Here is a 14,049-nt window from a genome sequence, read left to right as displayed (position 1 = left end):
ATTGGTAACATTCCTAATGAACAGCCTCCTCTTTGCAGACCCAGTGGTAGCAACCCTGGAGTCTTCCTTCAGACTCAGAATCTCTTAACTCACTTGTGCACTGGATGCCAATACCCTGGACTGGATGCTGGCTCCACTCACATTTCACTTTCTCTGTGCAAATAGACCAAAGAAAATGCCAGAAAATCATCTGATGAAGTTCAACATACACATTACTGATTTAAAAGAAAAAAATGTACATTGGGCTAGGGGTGTAGCTCAGTGGCTTGCCTAATCAGCCTGCCCAATATATGACAACCCCAGATTTGTTCCCCAGCCCTGCCAAAATAACTGAAAGTAAACCTTGGTTGAGTATAAGATTAATTAAAAAAAATAATGCTTTCCCTGAAACCAGCAATATCTCACTAAAGATGTGTCCAAAAATAATGTAGTAACAATGACACATAATGTCATAAAAAATAGACCTAAATAGGAAAGGGGGGCAATGTCAACTTTTAGAGCTTTAGACTGTTAATCTATAAGACTGGGAATATATGTATTTTTTTCTTGCTGTTTTGATCTCTGACAACCCTCAACAGCTTGTATGTTGAGTCCCAAAGACACAGAGTAGATGGATCTGCTTAGCAGTTAATGTTTGTGAAGGTGTAATCCACATTGCTCCATCTGGCTTTCTCCTGGGCTTCTTTTTGCCCAAGAAAAGATGGAAATGCAGGGAGAGTGTCAGAAAGCAGGAACACAGGAGCTTTCTAGAAATAAGATGTACAGGTGGCCGTCTCCTCAAAGCATAGTTACACTGCTATGAATACCTACGGTGTGGATCATGGTCCCATTCCACATAACTGAGACTAGAGTAGCTCACACAATCCACTTCATGCATTTGAGACTGAGATGGCTCATAGAAACCTGTACCTTGTGTCCCACCCTTGCCCATGGCACAGGAGAAACCATCCAGATGGCTGAGCAGGGGTGGAAAAGACGATGCCACTCCTCACCATGGACCACATGAGCTCATACCAGGAGTTATCTTGACACCAGCCATCAACTGGTGTCATGTTCTTCTAGATACCTGTTTACCTCCCATGCCCCAATCTGATTCTAACAAATGTTATCAGTGCTTGTCAAGTACTTGGTATGTGTCATGTGATCAACAGTCTTTGCCATAGTAATTGATATGGATAATGATTCTGGTAGGTAGAGTAATTGCAATAATTACTTTATTTCCATCCCATAGACAGAGAAATAGGCTCAAAGAAAACAGTTATCCCCAAGGCTCAGCAGAAGACAGCCTAACACCTGGAGCACAGTTGACTTTAACAAAATAGCTGATCGAGCTAATGAGAAGAAAAAACAGTGCAGTCAGTGATATGCATGTCTCAGTGATGTAGAGTGAGGCTGTGTCCATTAGCAGGAAATTACTTGAGATAGGGTCTGGAGTGGAAAGGGTGGTTCTCTTAAAATCCAGGGTGGCTGCTGTTAGGCCAAGAGGCTAAATTGGTACCTCCAACCCAAGGGAAGGGGCTATACATGTCAACCAGGGAGGCTGTGTTCCACCTGTACTGTGCTGTAGCTCTCCGACGTCTTTGAGACCATGTTTGCCTTGGAAGCATGGGTGCAGATAATAATGTAGCCTTGCTCCGCCCACCAAGCATTTTCCAGAAGTTCCCTATGTCTGTCTTTATGTTTAACCCGGACTTCTAAATCTTGGGGCAGTGAAAGGGTGAGCTGCAGAAGGATAGAAGGGGCAAGGGCAGGCACTTTCTATGTAATTTAGAGGGTCCTTCCATGCTGGGACCTCATAGACACCATTTATAAATGAAGAAACTGGACAAGGTGAGGGAAAAGGACATCTCCATCTCATGGCAAAGGCCAAGCAAGGTTGGCAATGGCTGCCTTGAGCGAATGCTCAGAAGGGACTCTAGTGGGACTTTCATGATGCACTAATGATTATGGAGAAGAGTTTGGGGCCCATGTTGGAGATGGGGTCACTAAGAATGCTGCTAATTTTAATAGCAACAAAGAAATTTGGTTGAAAGGGAGTTGCAGCATCTTAGAGATCAGATGGAACATCAGGATAGAGGCTAAAGACAGTGTGGGATTTTATCTTTCTATCTAAGTGCTTGATCAAAACTCACAAATAGCCAGCCGGTACTGCAGGCAGTTCCTATCATTCCAGGTCCCATCTGTATACATTTCTACACACTTCTCTTTGCCCCTTCCCTTGGGTTCCCCTGGGTACCAGTTGGTATAGTTCACAGAAGCCCCATCCAGGTATTGGAAATCTCCAGGAGTCTCATCTTCAACCATGCCCAGGTAGGCATAGGTGTTGTGCTTGTTCACGATGCTTGAGATGGCCTCATTCTCCTCTGGATTCCTTGGGACAGCGATGTTGCCACCTGCTCTGGTACATGTGTCTCTAATGGTACCAAAGTTGACTGACTGCCCATTGGTGGAGAAGACCTTCTCTCCCACTGACAACACGGATCCTTGCAGGCTGAGGACTAAGCAGAGGAGGCTGGGTTAGGCTGCTGATTATCCCGGACTTCTAAATTATCCATCTGATTGGATATCCTCTGATTATCCATCCATGCCACTGACTTAGGCTCTTGCCCTTAGGCTTTCTCCACAATCTTTCCATCTCTGCTTTCTCAGTGTTTTCCCTTCCTCTTCCAGGCCTAGTTTCAAAGTCCATCTCTCTGTTCTCATCTATCTAACCATTACTTATTGCCTGAATCTGCAGTTTCATGCTTTCCAATAATTTGGGGAGCAAATCCATGCCCACTTCTGTGTCCTTGAGGTCATTTTCAAAGATAGGAGAAAATAAAAGCATCCTTCCTTTCTCCAAAGCCCCATGTCCACACTTACTTGCCAGGCATTTAGGTTCTGGATTCTGGTACTGGAGATTATAGGGAAATATTGAGACTCTGTGCTTGGGAACACTCCAAGCAGTCCCCTTACCTCCCATTAATTGCAGAATCTTATGTTTGATCTCATGGAGTTCAGTCTGAAGTTCCTCATCCAGGTAAGCTGAAAACCCTGCAAAGACCACACACATGCAGGATGGGGACAAGCCAGCAAAGAGCTCCACTTGCTACCAGGCAGGTATTCTGCCAGCTATAAGGCTAGAGTTCTGTCATCTAATGCTGTGTCCAGAGCCCAGGCCCTAGTTCCAAGGGTCCAGGAGCAGAGTTTCCATACTTCTACACACCCATTTCTTAATGTAGCCTTGAACCTGCTCTGCTTTCCCATATCCTTGACTGGCCCTACATGCCCATCTATGCATTTTTCTCACTTATGAAAAGGACCTCATCCCATACACTCTACCAAGACCAACAATGATGACCTCTGAACTCTCCCGATGCCCCACTATATCGGTCTGTACCCTGAAGCTTCTATCAGCATGTGCAATTTCTGATCACACTGTCTGCCTGGATTCCAAGTCCATATAACCTTGCCTACATTTCAGGATGTCCCAGAGCCTCATCCCTAAGAAGCAGCCCTAGGCTTCCCAGTGCTGCGCCCCTTCCCATACAGGACACCATGTGTCCCTCTATCTGCAGCCATGATGTATGTCAGTCTCTGAAATGTGTTATTCAACCCCCTATGGTTTTTCCCTTCAACTTCCTATTTTCTTACTCGGGTTGAGCAATGTGCCTTGGATCCTTCCTACCATCCCTCATGTGGCTGACATGCTGTACCACATCACCACTGACATGCCCCCAACCCTGCTCACCTGGAAGACCCCTCTCTCCAGGCTCTCCCTTGTCCCCACGTTCTCCAGGTGCACCAGGGGCTCCAGGCAGCCCATCACGCCCAGGAAGACCTGGCATTCCTCCAGGGGGGCCCATGGGACCTACAGAGTGAGGAGGACACAGACATGTGGGCCTCCATTAGCATGTGGGTGACTCACTTGTGGCTCCATCAGAACTTAGAAGACATGTGCTCCAGCCTAAGGACTCCAGAAAAGTCCCATCAGCTAGTGTCCTGGATAGGATGGCTCCTGAAAACAGGTCCCTGTGACAGAGCTAAGGATGGGTTCTCCCATATAGTACCTGGAGGTCCAGGGTCTCCTTTGATACCATCTCTCCCATCTCTTCCAGGCAGGCCATGGTTTCCAGGAGTGCCAGGGATACCAGGGCTTCCGGCACACACTTCTGTCCCATTGCACTTGATACCAGCAACGACAGTGAAGAAGAGGGCGAAGGCCAAAGAGCACAGTGACATGGCTACGGCACGGGTGGCTTCTCCTGCAGGAGGGAAGAGCTATCAGCCCCTCTGTAGCATTAGCATGGCTCTCTTCTGCCCACCCACCCCCCATTCTTGCTACATTTTGCAGGACCCAGGAATACAGTAGATAATGACAGACAAGCAAGTGTAGTCAAGAGTACCAAGAAGACCCAAACTATCCCCAGCCAGAAATCCCCAGCACCATCTGACGTCTAACATAGCCTCACATTCCAGCCCTCCAGCTTCAGATCATATGATCCCCAATCAGAGGAGGAGCTCTCAGGAGAGTCCAAGGCCTGAGTCCTCACAGAGACTCTTTTCTGTTATAACCTCACTGTGTAGCCCCAGGGGACTCACTGTGCCTCTCTGACCTTAGCTGACCCCGGTGTGCTCAGCAGATAATCCTAATAGAGTTGTCTGCTACAAGGCGTGTAGTAACTCATCACTTTACTCCATCTACCCCTCAATATTTTAATTTACTCTGTCCAGAGTTCGCATGAATCAGAGAGCCAAGGATAAACAGAGATGAGCAAGGTTCATGATCTCCCTAAAATGTCAGTGGTAACCAGTACCTTCCTGCCCAGTCAGCCCTTAATTAGTATGTGGATCTTACCTCCAGAAATTCAAACTCCAGAAGACACCCAAGTGCTGGTGGCCAAGCTCACTCCCACACAGAGCCTGCAGGTAGTATGGATATCTGCCTCCAAGTCAGAGTGGACATGTGGACAGCATCATTTATAGACATGTAGGCTGCCAGCTTTCCCCACCCTCAGAGGCCCTATCACAAGGGAGGGCCAGGCAGGAAGCAGCCATCTTGTTTACACAACTCGGTTTTCTTCAGAGCATTTCACAAGAAAAGCACTTAGAACCCTTGAGGGGAGCACAGAATCTGCGGAAGGCAAACTCCAGGTGTGTGGGACGGGAATCTTTCTCTTGTCAAGATCACCCCTCTATTCTAAATTAACATGGTTGGCTAGCAGTACAGAATGAAAGCCTTACCCAAGTTCTGATAAAGATCTACTACCACTCAAAAAAGAACAAACCACCGGAACAAACAGATACAGAAATATGACAAAATCTAGCTACTCTATCACTCACCCATGGTCATAGAAAAGAAAGCAGAGAGGAAACTGTGATGTTGAAATATAATAAAGTTATCAGGAATAAATAACAAGAAGATTAAATAAAGGAAGATCAGGGAAAAGAAAAAGTTAAACAAAAGAATGTAGAGGGGAGAAAGAAGAGGAAAGAAGAGGAAGGAAACAGACCAAGACAAAAAAATGTATTTACAAAATAAAAAATTAGATAAAGGTAGGAAGAGGAATGAAAAAAATTAAAAACATTTTTCAGAATGAAATAAAGTGCAAAGCAGGGGCCGAAGAGATGGCTCAGTAGTAAAGTGCTCGCTGTACAAGTGCAAGGGCCTGCGACTGCATCCACAGGACTCATAAAGGAGGGCCCAGTGGCATTCTGCAGTCCCAGCTGTCCTCTGTCCAGATGCAAAGTAGACACAGGGAAACCCCTGAATCTCGCTAGTCAGCTAGTCTGGAGTGCGCAGTGTATGAAACAGGGCTGAAGGTGGGGACTGACACTCAAGGTTATCCTCCAGCCTCTGCGTGTGTGCAGGGCCACATGTTTGTCCACATCCACACACATGAACATGCAAAGAAGACAGAAATACAGCCACTTACACATTAAAAGAGATTCAACACCTTGTCAAACAGGGAACTGTGAAGCAACACTATAATCTAACAATCAAAAGGAGGAGCAGCAAGTGCTGGGAACACAAAGGAACTTTTCAGCTCAGACTCTTTTAGGTGAATGGAAAATAGTACAGTGATTTTTGGAAGACACTTTGGGAGTGCCTCAGAATATTAAACAAATAATTATTCTTATGATTCAGCAATTTTATTTCTAGCTTTATACCTAAAATAATTGGAAATCAGTATTCCAAAACTTGTATATGACTGTTCAGATCAAAAGGTATAAATAGCCCTACTATTGATTCATGACTCACTGATGAGCAAACAAAATGGGATGGCACAATATTTAGCCACAAGAAAGACAGAAGTGAGGATATGTGCTATGGTATGGATTAAACATTGAAAGCATTTTGCCAAATGAAAGGCACAAAAGACAACGTATTGAATTATTCTAATTATATTAAATATCGAGAGTAAGCAAGTCATTCAGACAAAAAGTAAACAGTCATTGCTAATGGGTAAGGAATGGAGAAACTGAGAATGACTGTTTAATACAGGGTTTCATTGAGGGAAAGATAAAAATATTCTGGAATTAACTTTGGAAATCAATATGGCAGTTTCTCAGAAAACTGGGAATTTATCTACCTCAAGATCCAGCTATACCACTCTTGGGGCATATACCCAAGGATGCTCAACCACACCACAAGGACATTTGCTCAACTATGTTCATAGCAGCTTTATTCATAATAGTCATAACCTGGAAACAACCTCAGTGTCCCTCAATTGAAGAATAGATAAAGAAAATGTGGTACATTTACACAATGGATTATTACTCAGCTGTTAAAATCAATGACATCATAAAATTTGCAGGCAAATGTATGGAACTAGAAAAAAATTATCCTAAGTGAGGTTACCCAGACCCAGAAAGATAAACATGGTATGTACTCACTTATAAGTGGATATTAACTATAAAGTAAAGGATAACCATGCTGCAATCCACAGACCTAGAGTAGCTAGGTAACAAGGGGGGCCAAAGGGAGAATACATGAATCTCTCTAGGAAGGGGAAATAGAAAAGATTTCATGGGTGGACTGAGGGAGGTTGGGGATGGCAACATGAGGGATAGGATTGGGGGTGGGTGGATGTGGAGAGTACTGAAAGAAATTACTGGAAAGGGGGTGCATCTCAGGTTCAGATAGAAACCTGGTGCAAGGGAAACTCCCAGGAATCTACAAGAATGACCCCAGCTTGCTGCTGCTGTGTTGTTACTGTATTTGTCATGGTATGATCACTTTGTGACAGGATCTCACTCTTTCTACCACAGTGTGGTGTTTCTTGGGAAAATCCCATTCCTCACTGGGCAATTTACTTGTATATTATAATGATGATGATTTTTATAAGAGCAATGATGATTAGTAAGGTCTATGATTTAATTGGACTTTCTGAGTTAGCCTAAAAGATACAGGTGGTTAGGACAGTTAGTGAAGATGATTAGAGACACATTTTAGGTTACTCTGCCAATTGTTCCTATAAGAAATAAAAAAGGCAAAAATGGGCTAAAAGTTACCTTCTCCTTTGTTAGATATGAAATTTGCAGAAGATGGATGTAGTCGGAAGATTTCCTGTGTCCCAGCCTGCCAGCAGTTGGGACAAATCTCTCCCACTCGAGTCCCCCAAATAAACACATAGAGCTTATATTAATTATAACTGCATGGCCATAGCTCAAGCCTTTGCTAGCTAGCTCTTACATCTTAAGTTAGCCCATAACTATTAATCTGTATATCACCATATGTTTCATGGCTTTACCTGTGTCCCATTAAATGTTGCTCCTTGGGCGGCTGGCATCTCTCCCCAACTTGATTCCTGTCTCTCTCTCTGAATTTCCCACCTGCCTCTAAGCTGCCTTGCCATAGGCCAAATGGCTTTATTTATCAACCAGTTAGAACAACACATATTTGCAGTGTACAGAAAGACATTTCCCTATCGGATGGAAAATAAAAACAGTGAAGTTTCATTCATTATAGACCCATGAATTCTGCCTGTGAAAAAAAACAGGCTGGTGATATAAAAAAAAATTGTGTCCCTACATCCAAGGTTAGACCTGAGTTCCTTGGTGATGTAACTTACATAATGAATCACAGGTTCTGGTATGCACCTTGAAAAAGCAAAGTTGTAAAAGGAAATTAAATGACCCTATTGTGTGTAAAGGAAAATGGTGAACTGACCACTCATTCAAAGTTCCTCTAGAGTACAGTTAAGAATAGAAATCTGTTACACTGAAACCTTAAACAGCTGCCTGCCAGTACAAAGGAACTGGCTGAAATATACTTAGTTTACTTAAAACTTTGTTAATCAGTTACAAAGAATCATTGCTTTGGGGTGAAGATGTTAGGGTGGGAAGATTAATACAGAGAGAAATGTTTGACTACTTGTGGGCTTCTAAGGAAAACATGTAACTTATGATCTTAATGTAATTTCTTCTTATGTAGAGATTTCAATTTGTTTCTTGGGAAAAAAAGTAGCTTGTGGTTATGAGGTAATCTTTTCTTGCATAAGAATCTTTGTCTTGGGTAGTATAAAAGGGATAAGAGAAAATAAAAGATGTAGTAAAAAGGATAACATTGGGAAAGATGTAGAAGGAGAACAACTGGGAAGAAAAAGAAAAATAGCAGGATAAAAGAACAGAACAGAGAAATAATAAAGTAGGAAGAACAACAATCAGAGAGAAAAATAAAATGAAGAATTAAGCTTCGGCCCTCAGATAAGGTGTGTGTCTGTGCATCTGTTCCAATAGTTCACCTATCCATGTCTCCCTTCCAGTCTCTCTGACCTGCTGAGAATCTGCTGGGAGCTGGGCCCCCTGTGGGAGTGGCCAACCAATGACTGGTCCAGGCTGAGACCCATCCCAGGAGAGTAAGGCCACCCCTGACACTGCCTGGAGTGTCGGGACGCAGAGGCTGGTGGGTCCAGAGAGTGAGGATAGAACCAAACATGATTGGAGAGGAAAAATGTCAACATGATGATGCCTAATGATATTCTGCTGTACTTATGGATTGGTGACTACCTCAATTGTCATCAGAAAGCCTTCATCCAGTAACTGATAGAAACAGATGCAGAGATTCACAGCCAAGCATTAAACCGAGCTCAGGAAATCCTGCTTAAGAGAGGGAGAAAAGATTGTACAAGCCAGAGGGGTCAAGGACATCACAAGAAAACCCACAGAAGCAAGTGACCTGGGCTCATAGGAGCTCACAGAGCCTGAACTGGCAACCAGGGAGCCTGCATGGTCTGACCTAGGCCCTCTAATATAGGTGCCAGTTGTGTAGCTTGGTCTACTTGTGGGACCCCTAACAGTGGGAGCAGTGGCTGTCCTTAATGCTTTTGGGAACCTATTCCTTATACTGGGTTGCCTTGCTCAGCCTCAGTACAAGGGAGGTACTTAGTCTTACCACAACTTGATATGCCATGGGAGGCCTGTCTGTTTCTGAAGAGAAACAGAGGAGGAGTGGATTGAGGCAGGAGGGAGGTGCCAGAAGGTAATAGGAGGAGAGGAGGGAAGGGAAACTGAGATCAGGATATAAAATAAATAAATTAATTTAATTTAAAAATATTCAAGAATTAGATAATGGTAGTGGCACAACATGTAATGCCACTGACTTACACACTTCTAAAGGATGAAGTTTATAAAATGTACATGAATTCATTCTTTGTTTCTATAGCAAAATACTTGATCTCAGACAATGTATTTAAAAAGAAGTTTATTTAGCTAAGCAATATCTTACCTTTTGTGGCAACTCACACATATGATCCTAGTCACTGGAAGGCTGACAGGGTAGCTACATTGGAAGTTCAAGGGAATCCTGAACTACAAAATACAGGAGTCTCAAAAAGCAAGCAAGCAAACAAACAAACAGAGAACCCATAAACAAAAGTGTTTACTTATCAGCAACTTCCTTAGATGTCAATGGACTAAATATTTCTGTTAAAAATAGATGAGTCTAATGGCATAGACTTATAGCGCTAGCTATCTGGGCATCTGAGGCAGGAGGATGCAAGCTCAAAGCTTGCCTGGGCTACAGAGTGAGTTCAAGACCAGCCTAGACAACTTAGTGAGAGAGTAGCTGAAAAAATATTAAGAGAAGTGAAAAGGGGGCTCAGGATAGAGGTCTGGTAGATCACTTACCAAACGGCCACCTCCCGACAGAGCAAGAACCCAGCAATGAAACATCTTTGATGTCCTTCCCCTGAGTGGCACTGTTTGTATCACAGGGTCCCCGGCCATCCTCAGGTCGACTGCAGTCAAGATGGACAAGGCAGTGCTGGGCAGGGGGATTATAAAGCTCTAGGATGCCACAGCATATGCCACAAAGGGGATATGGGCTGGTGTCCTTCAGCAGAAATACCCACAGAGCCCCCATAGAGGGTTGTTTTCTAAGCCTGTGGCTCTCTTCTACTTTGGACCATAAAATAATTGTTCTAAGATCAATAGAGCCTAATACCAGCCACTGTTTCTAACACTGGAGGGGTGGGAAGCCATCTTTCTCCCTCCACCATCATAAGCACCAGGTTTTAGTACCTCAAAGCAGGCCAAGGGGAAGACAGAAAACACACATATAAAATTGACCTCCACACTTATCAGGCTCTGTTACTTTTTGGCCATAGTAACCTTGTAACAGGCCTCAGTATTTTGCATTTGTAAAATAAATAGATTTGTAAAATAAATTATTGCATTTGTAAAAATAGATAGCTCTTAGCTGATCGTTGCTAAATTGCATAAAATGGCTTTTTGTGTTTGGTCCTACTCTTTAATAAAGGACTCTCTCAACAAAGGAGAAAAACGGAGCATTATATGGGACAGGAGGATTCTGGAGCACAGGTACACTAAGGCCTCCGAGAGCCTGGGTGGATGGGTAGAGAGAGTAATAATATATCAGTTACGGGCACTCATCCTCTCAGAATGAGCAGAACTTTCAAGAGGGCCTTTTCTCAGTGGTTGTGTGGGTCAGCTCTGCCCTCTGCTGGCTACATGAAAAAAATGTAGTCAATTGAAGGGCTATAGGAACAAATGGTAGTAGCATCAGGTTCCACATTCACAGAGGACTGCTTTGACTCAAGAGACCTGACAAGGAAGGAGATGGGGTTACTTCACTAAGCCTTATGGTGAATTTCTCTCCCTCTTCTACTATCCTTCGACCTAGTCTTAGAGGCAGAATCTTTGTTCTTATGTGCTTCCCTTTGTCAGGGCTCCTTTGGCTGCCTGTCCACCTCTGTTCCCCACAGAGGGCAAATCGAAGAAGCCCTGAAGTATACTTAGAGAAGCCGAATGAGACCACTATACACTCTGGACTGCTTGTGAGGTAGGTACTAGATACTAGATAGTAGTAGGTACTAGATCGACCCTCTGAGTCTTCAACGTCCATCTCTGACTCACCTTCCAGCAGGATCTGTCTTTATTCCCTGCAACACATGAGGGGATTGAGTCTCAGTCTAGTTCTGAGACTTTCTGGAGATGACACAGCCTGCGTATGCTGAAGCCTGGCTCACACCTCATCTAGCTTGGCCCCTGAAGCTCTATTTAGGTTTTCCTGAAGACTCCAGTGCAGGCTCTGTCTGTCCATAATAACCAAAGCCATGAGGCAGGCTTTCCCCTTTTTTGTCTAAAATAATAAAATAAAGTTATAACTAATATAAGAAAAACTATATAAAATAAGTATATATAATATATACAGTCAAGAATTATATTAACAATGTCCAGTCCATTAACATTTGACAGATTCGGAGAAAATACTCCATTATCTATCCTATTTTGGTTGAGTCCAAAATGTTGTACCTAATTCACTTTCTATCCTAACTTGTACTACCAACTGAAAACTATCTTTTGATGTCTTTCAAACTTATACACTTTACACTTCTTTAGTGAGTTTCTTTTCTGAATTTGTTAACAAGCAAAACTATAACTACAACTATCTAATCTTCAACTCCCTGAGAGACCCGAGAAGGAAATACTATTAACTGAGTAAACAGGAAGTGCAAACAAGTGACTTCCAAAAAATGTGAGAATGGCAGAAACAGTTGGCTGCCTGGACAGTCACCCACGGTTCCTCTGCAATGTTGGGGCATCCATCTTCAGCCTACAGGCTTAGCATATCTGACAGACTCATCTGTGAAGCAGGATTTTCTAAAGGGCCTTCCTACCTTGTCTTCCCAAGGTTCAGCAGTCCTTTCTTTTGTGTCCTACTTGTCTATTTTGGACAGCATACTGTCAGCAGTCAATGCAAGAGCATTTTCTTGCCCAGTGACTAACTTACCACAAAGAAAGTAAACTCCATATGGAGTTTCTTCAATGCCCATCATCTTCTCTGAAGTATATTGGTGTTCCCAGGAACAGACATGTCTCGTTGTCATAAAAAAAACAATCTATGCTGTTAAAACATCTTAAATGCCATATTCTGTAGCTCTCTGAAGTGTTTGAAGATAACCTGTCTATCTAAAATATATTTCTGTTTGACCTTGAAAACATACCTAATATGACTACAAGTTCAATTGTAATAAGTGACTAAATACTAACTTGCATTTATTTATATCCTAATTTGTTGGTAATAATAACTTTCAAAGACTAGCAATTTGCACTACATTGTTAAATGAGCTGTATAGGTACAATACCTTGCACAAGATTTGAAATATATTTACAGTAATTTCTAACAAAATTAATCTCAAATTTGTATCAATATATAAAATTTGTATACAATATACAAACATACAATCCAATGTAAAATAATTAAAACTAGTAGTTGCTTTCTAACAGTAGATTCAATAATCTACCTTTTTATCTTATCATATCCATATTCTCTCTTTTTTCTTTTCAGAATAGATTCAATAATCTACCTTTTATCCATCATTTCTATATCTTTTTTTTCAGAGTAGATTCAATAATCTTCCTCTTATTTATATCCTCCTTTTTTCTTTTTCTTTTTCTTTTTCTTTTTCTTTTTCTCTTTCTTTTTCTTTTTCAAACAAGAACCCTGAATCTAATCTAATCTCCTTGTTTAACTTTTTTCTGATCATTATCAATTAACAACTTGTAACCAACCATTCCAAGCAATGACAATTATCCATAACCCATTGAATGACCAAAAAGCATCCATCCCACCTCTTGGAAATGTGGGCATTGTGTTCTTAAACTTACTTCCTGCTGTTTGGGGCCAAAAGCATCTTTAGGGAATCCTGAGAAGAAAATTTGGGGGTTAATTTTCAAGTCCTGGGAGAGTTAGCTATATCATTTGTCCAGTCTCTGCATAACAAGAAAGTGCAGGGCTTGTCTCAAGTCCTTGCTCGAATAGTCTGTGATGCTGAATCATCTCAGCTAGCCATCTCAAAATTGTCCTGAGCAGTTTGTAGTCCAAAGCCGATCTTTGGGTGGTGTTTGTCTCCTTAATGACATTATAGTAGTCCTGATGGAATCATCATTGTGGGGTTCCATCATCTTTTTGGAGACTTCAAAGTTGCTGTTAGGCATAGTCATGGTTCACTGCAGAAATCTTTTTCATGGGACATTTTTTTTCTGGATGATTTGTCCTTTTTCTTCAGATGTTTCATTTATCCAGTGTTCTTCAGATTCCTTAGCTGGATGCCTTCATTTTCCCTAAAAGACAAAAACAAAACTCTTTCCCAACCTTAACTTTGGGGAGTTTCCAAATTTAATCTTTATCAATTTTGATTTATGGTTTCTCCCGAATTTTTTGTTTTCTCTTCTATAATTGTTCTATCACCCTGAGCAGGTTTTTTTGCGACAGGCATTAGGTTCTTTAATTGCTCTAAGAAGGAGTTTCATCCATGGGACAGGAAAGGACTGAACTGAATGTGTCACGGGGGCCTGTGAGAGGCCCCTCAGGGAGTTTCCCAATGGCAAAGGCAATGAATTATTTTGTCTGTTCTTTGTTGATCTACATTCATTAATCCAATGTTTGCCTTTGCCACACCTTCTGCATAATCCAAGACAGAGGGGTTCTGTTGTTCTGTTGCTATTGTTCTTTGAGCAAACATTATTTCTAGGAATGCCCTGTTTACAGTCCCTTTTAAGGTGACCTTGTTTACCACAATTGAAATATTTGACATTTCAATT

The 14,049-nt window shown here is 42.2% G+C and overlaps 1 protein-coding gene across 1 annotated transcript; it reads right to left on the bottom strand.

Annotated features, from left to right (window-relative positions):
* Nucleotides 1-1,265: 1,265 nt before the first annotated feature.
* Nucleotides 1,266-4,460, bottom strand: LOC131920162 (pulmonary surfactant-associated protein A). Its single transcript, XM_059274565.1, has 4 exons — nt 4,050-4,460; nt 3,731-3,850; nt 2,956-3,033; nt 1,266-2,498 (listed from the first exon to the last, which is right to left on the bottom strand). The coding sequence occupies exons 1-4, from the start codon at nt 4,219-4,221 to the stop codon at nt 2,122-2,124; spliced, it is 747 nt and encodes a 248-aa protein (XP_059130548.1). The 5' UTR covers nt 4,222-4,460; the 3' UTR covers nt 1,266-2,121.
* Between the last annotated feature and the right edge of the window lie 9,589 nt (nt 4,461-14,049).

This window comes from Peromyscus eremicus, chromosome 9 (genome assembly GCF_949786415.1).
Source record: "Peromyscus eremicus chromosome 9, PerEre_H2_v1, whole genome shotgun sequence".
NCBI classification, from domain to species: Eukaryota; Metazoa; Chordata; class Mammalia; order Rodentia; family Cricetidae; genus Peromyscus; species Peromyscus eremicus.
This window is presented reverse-complemented; position numbering and strand designations above follow the sequence as displayed.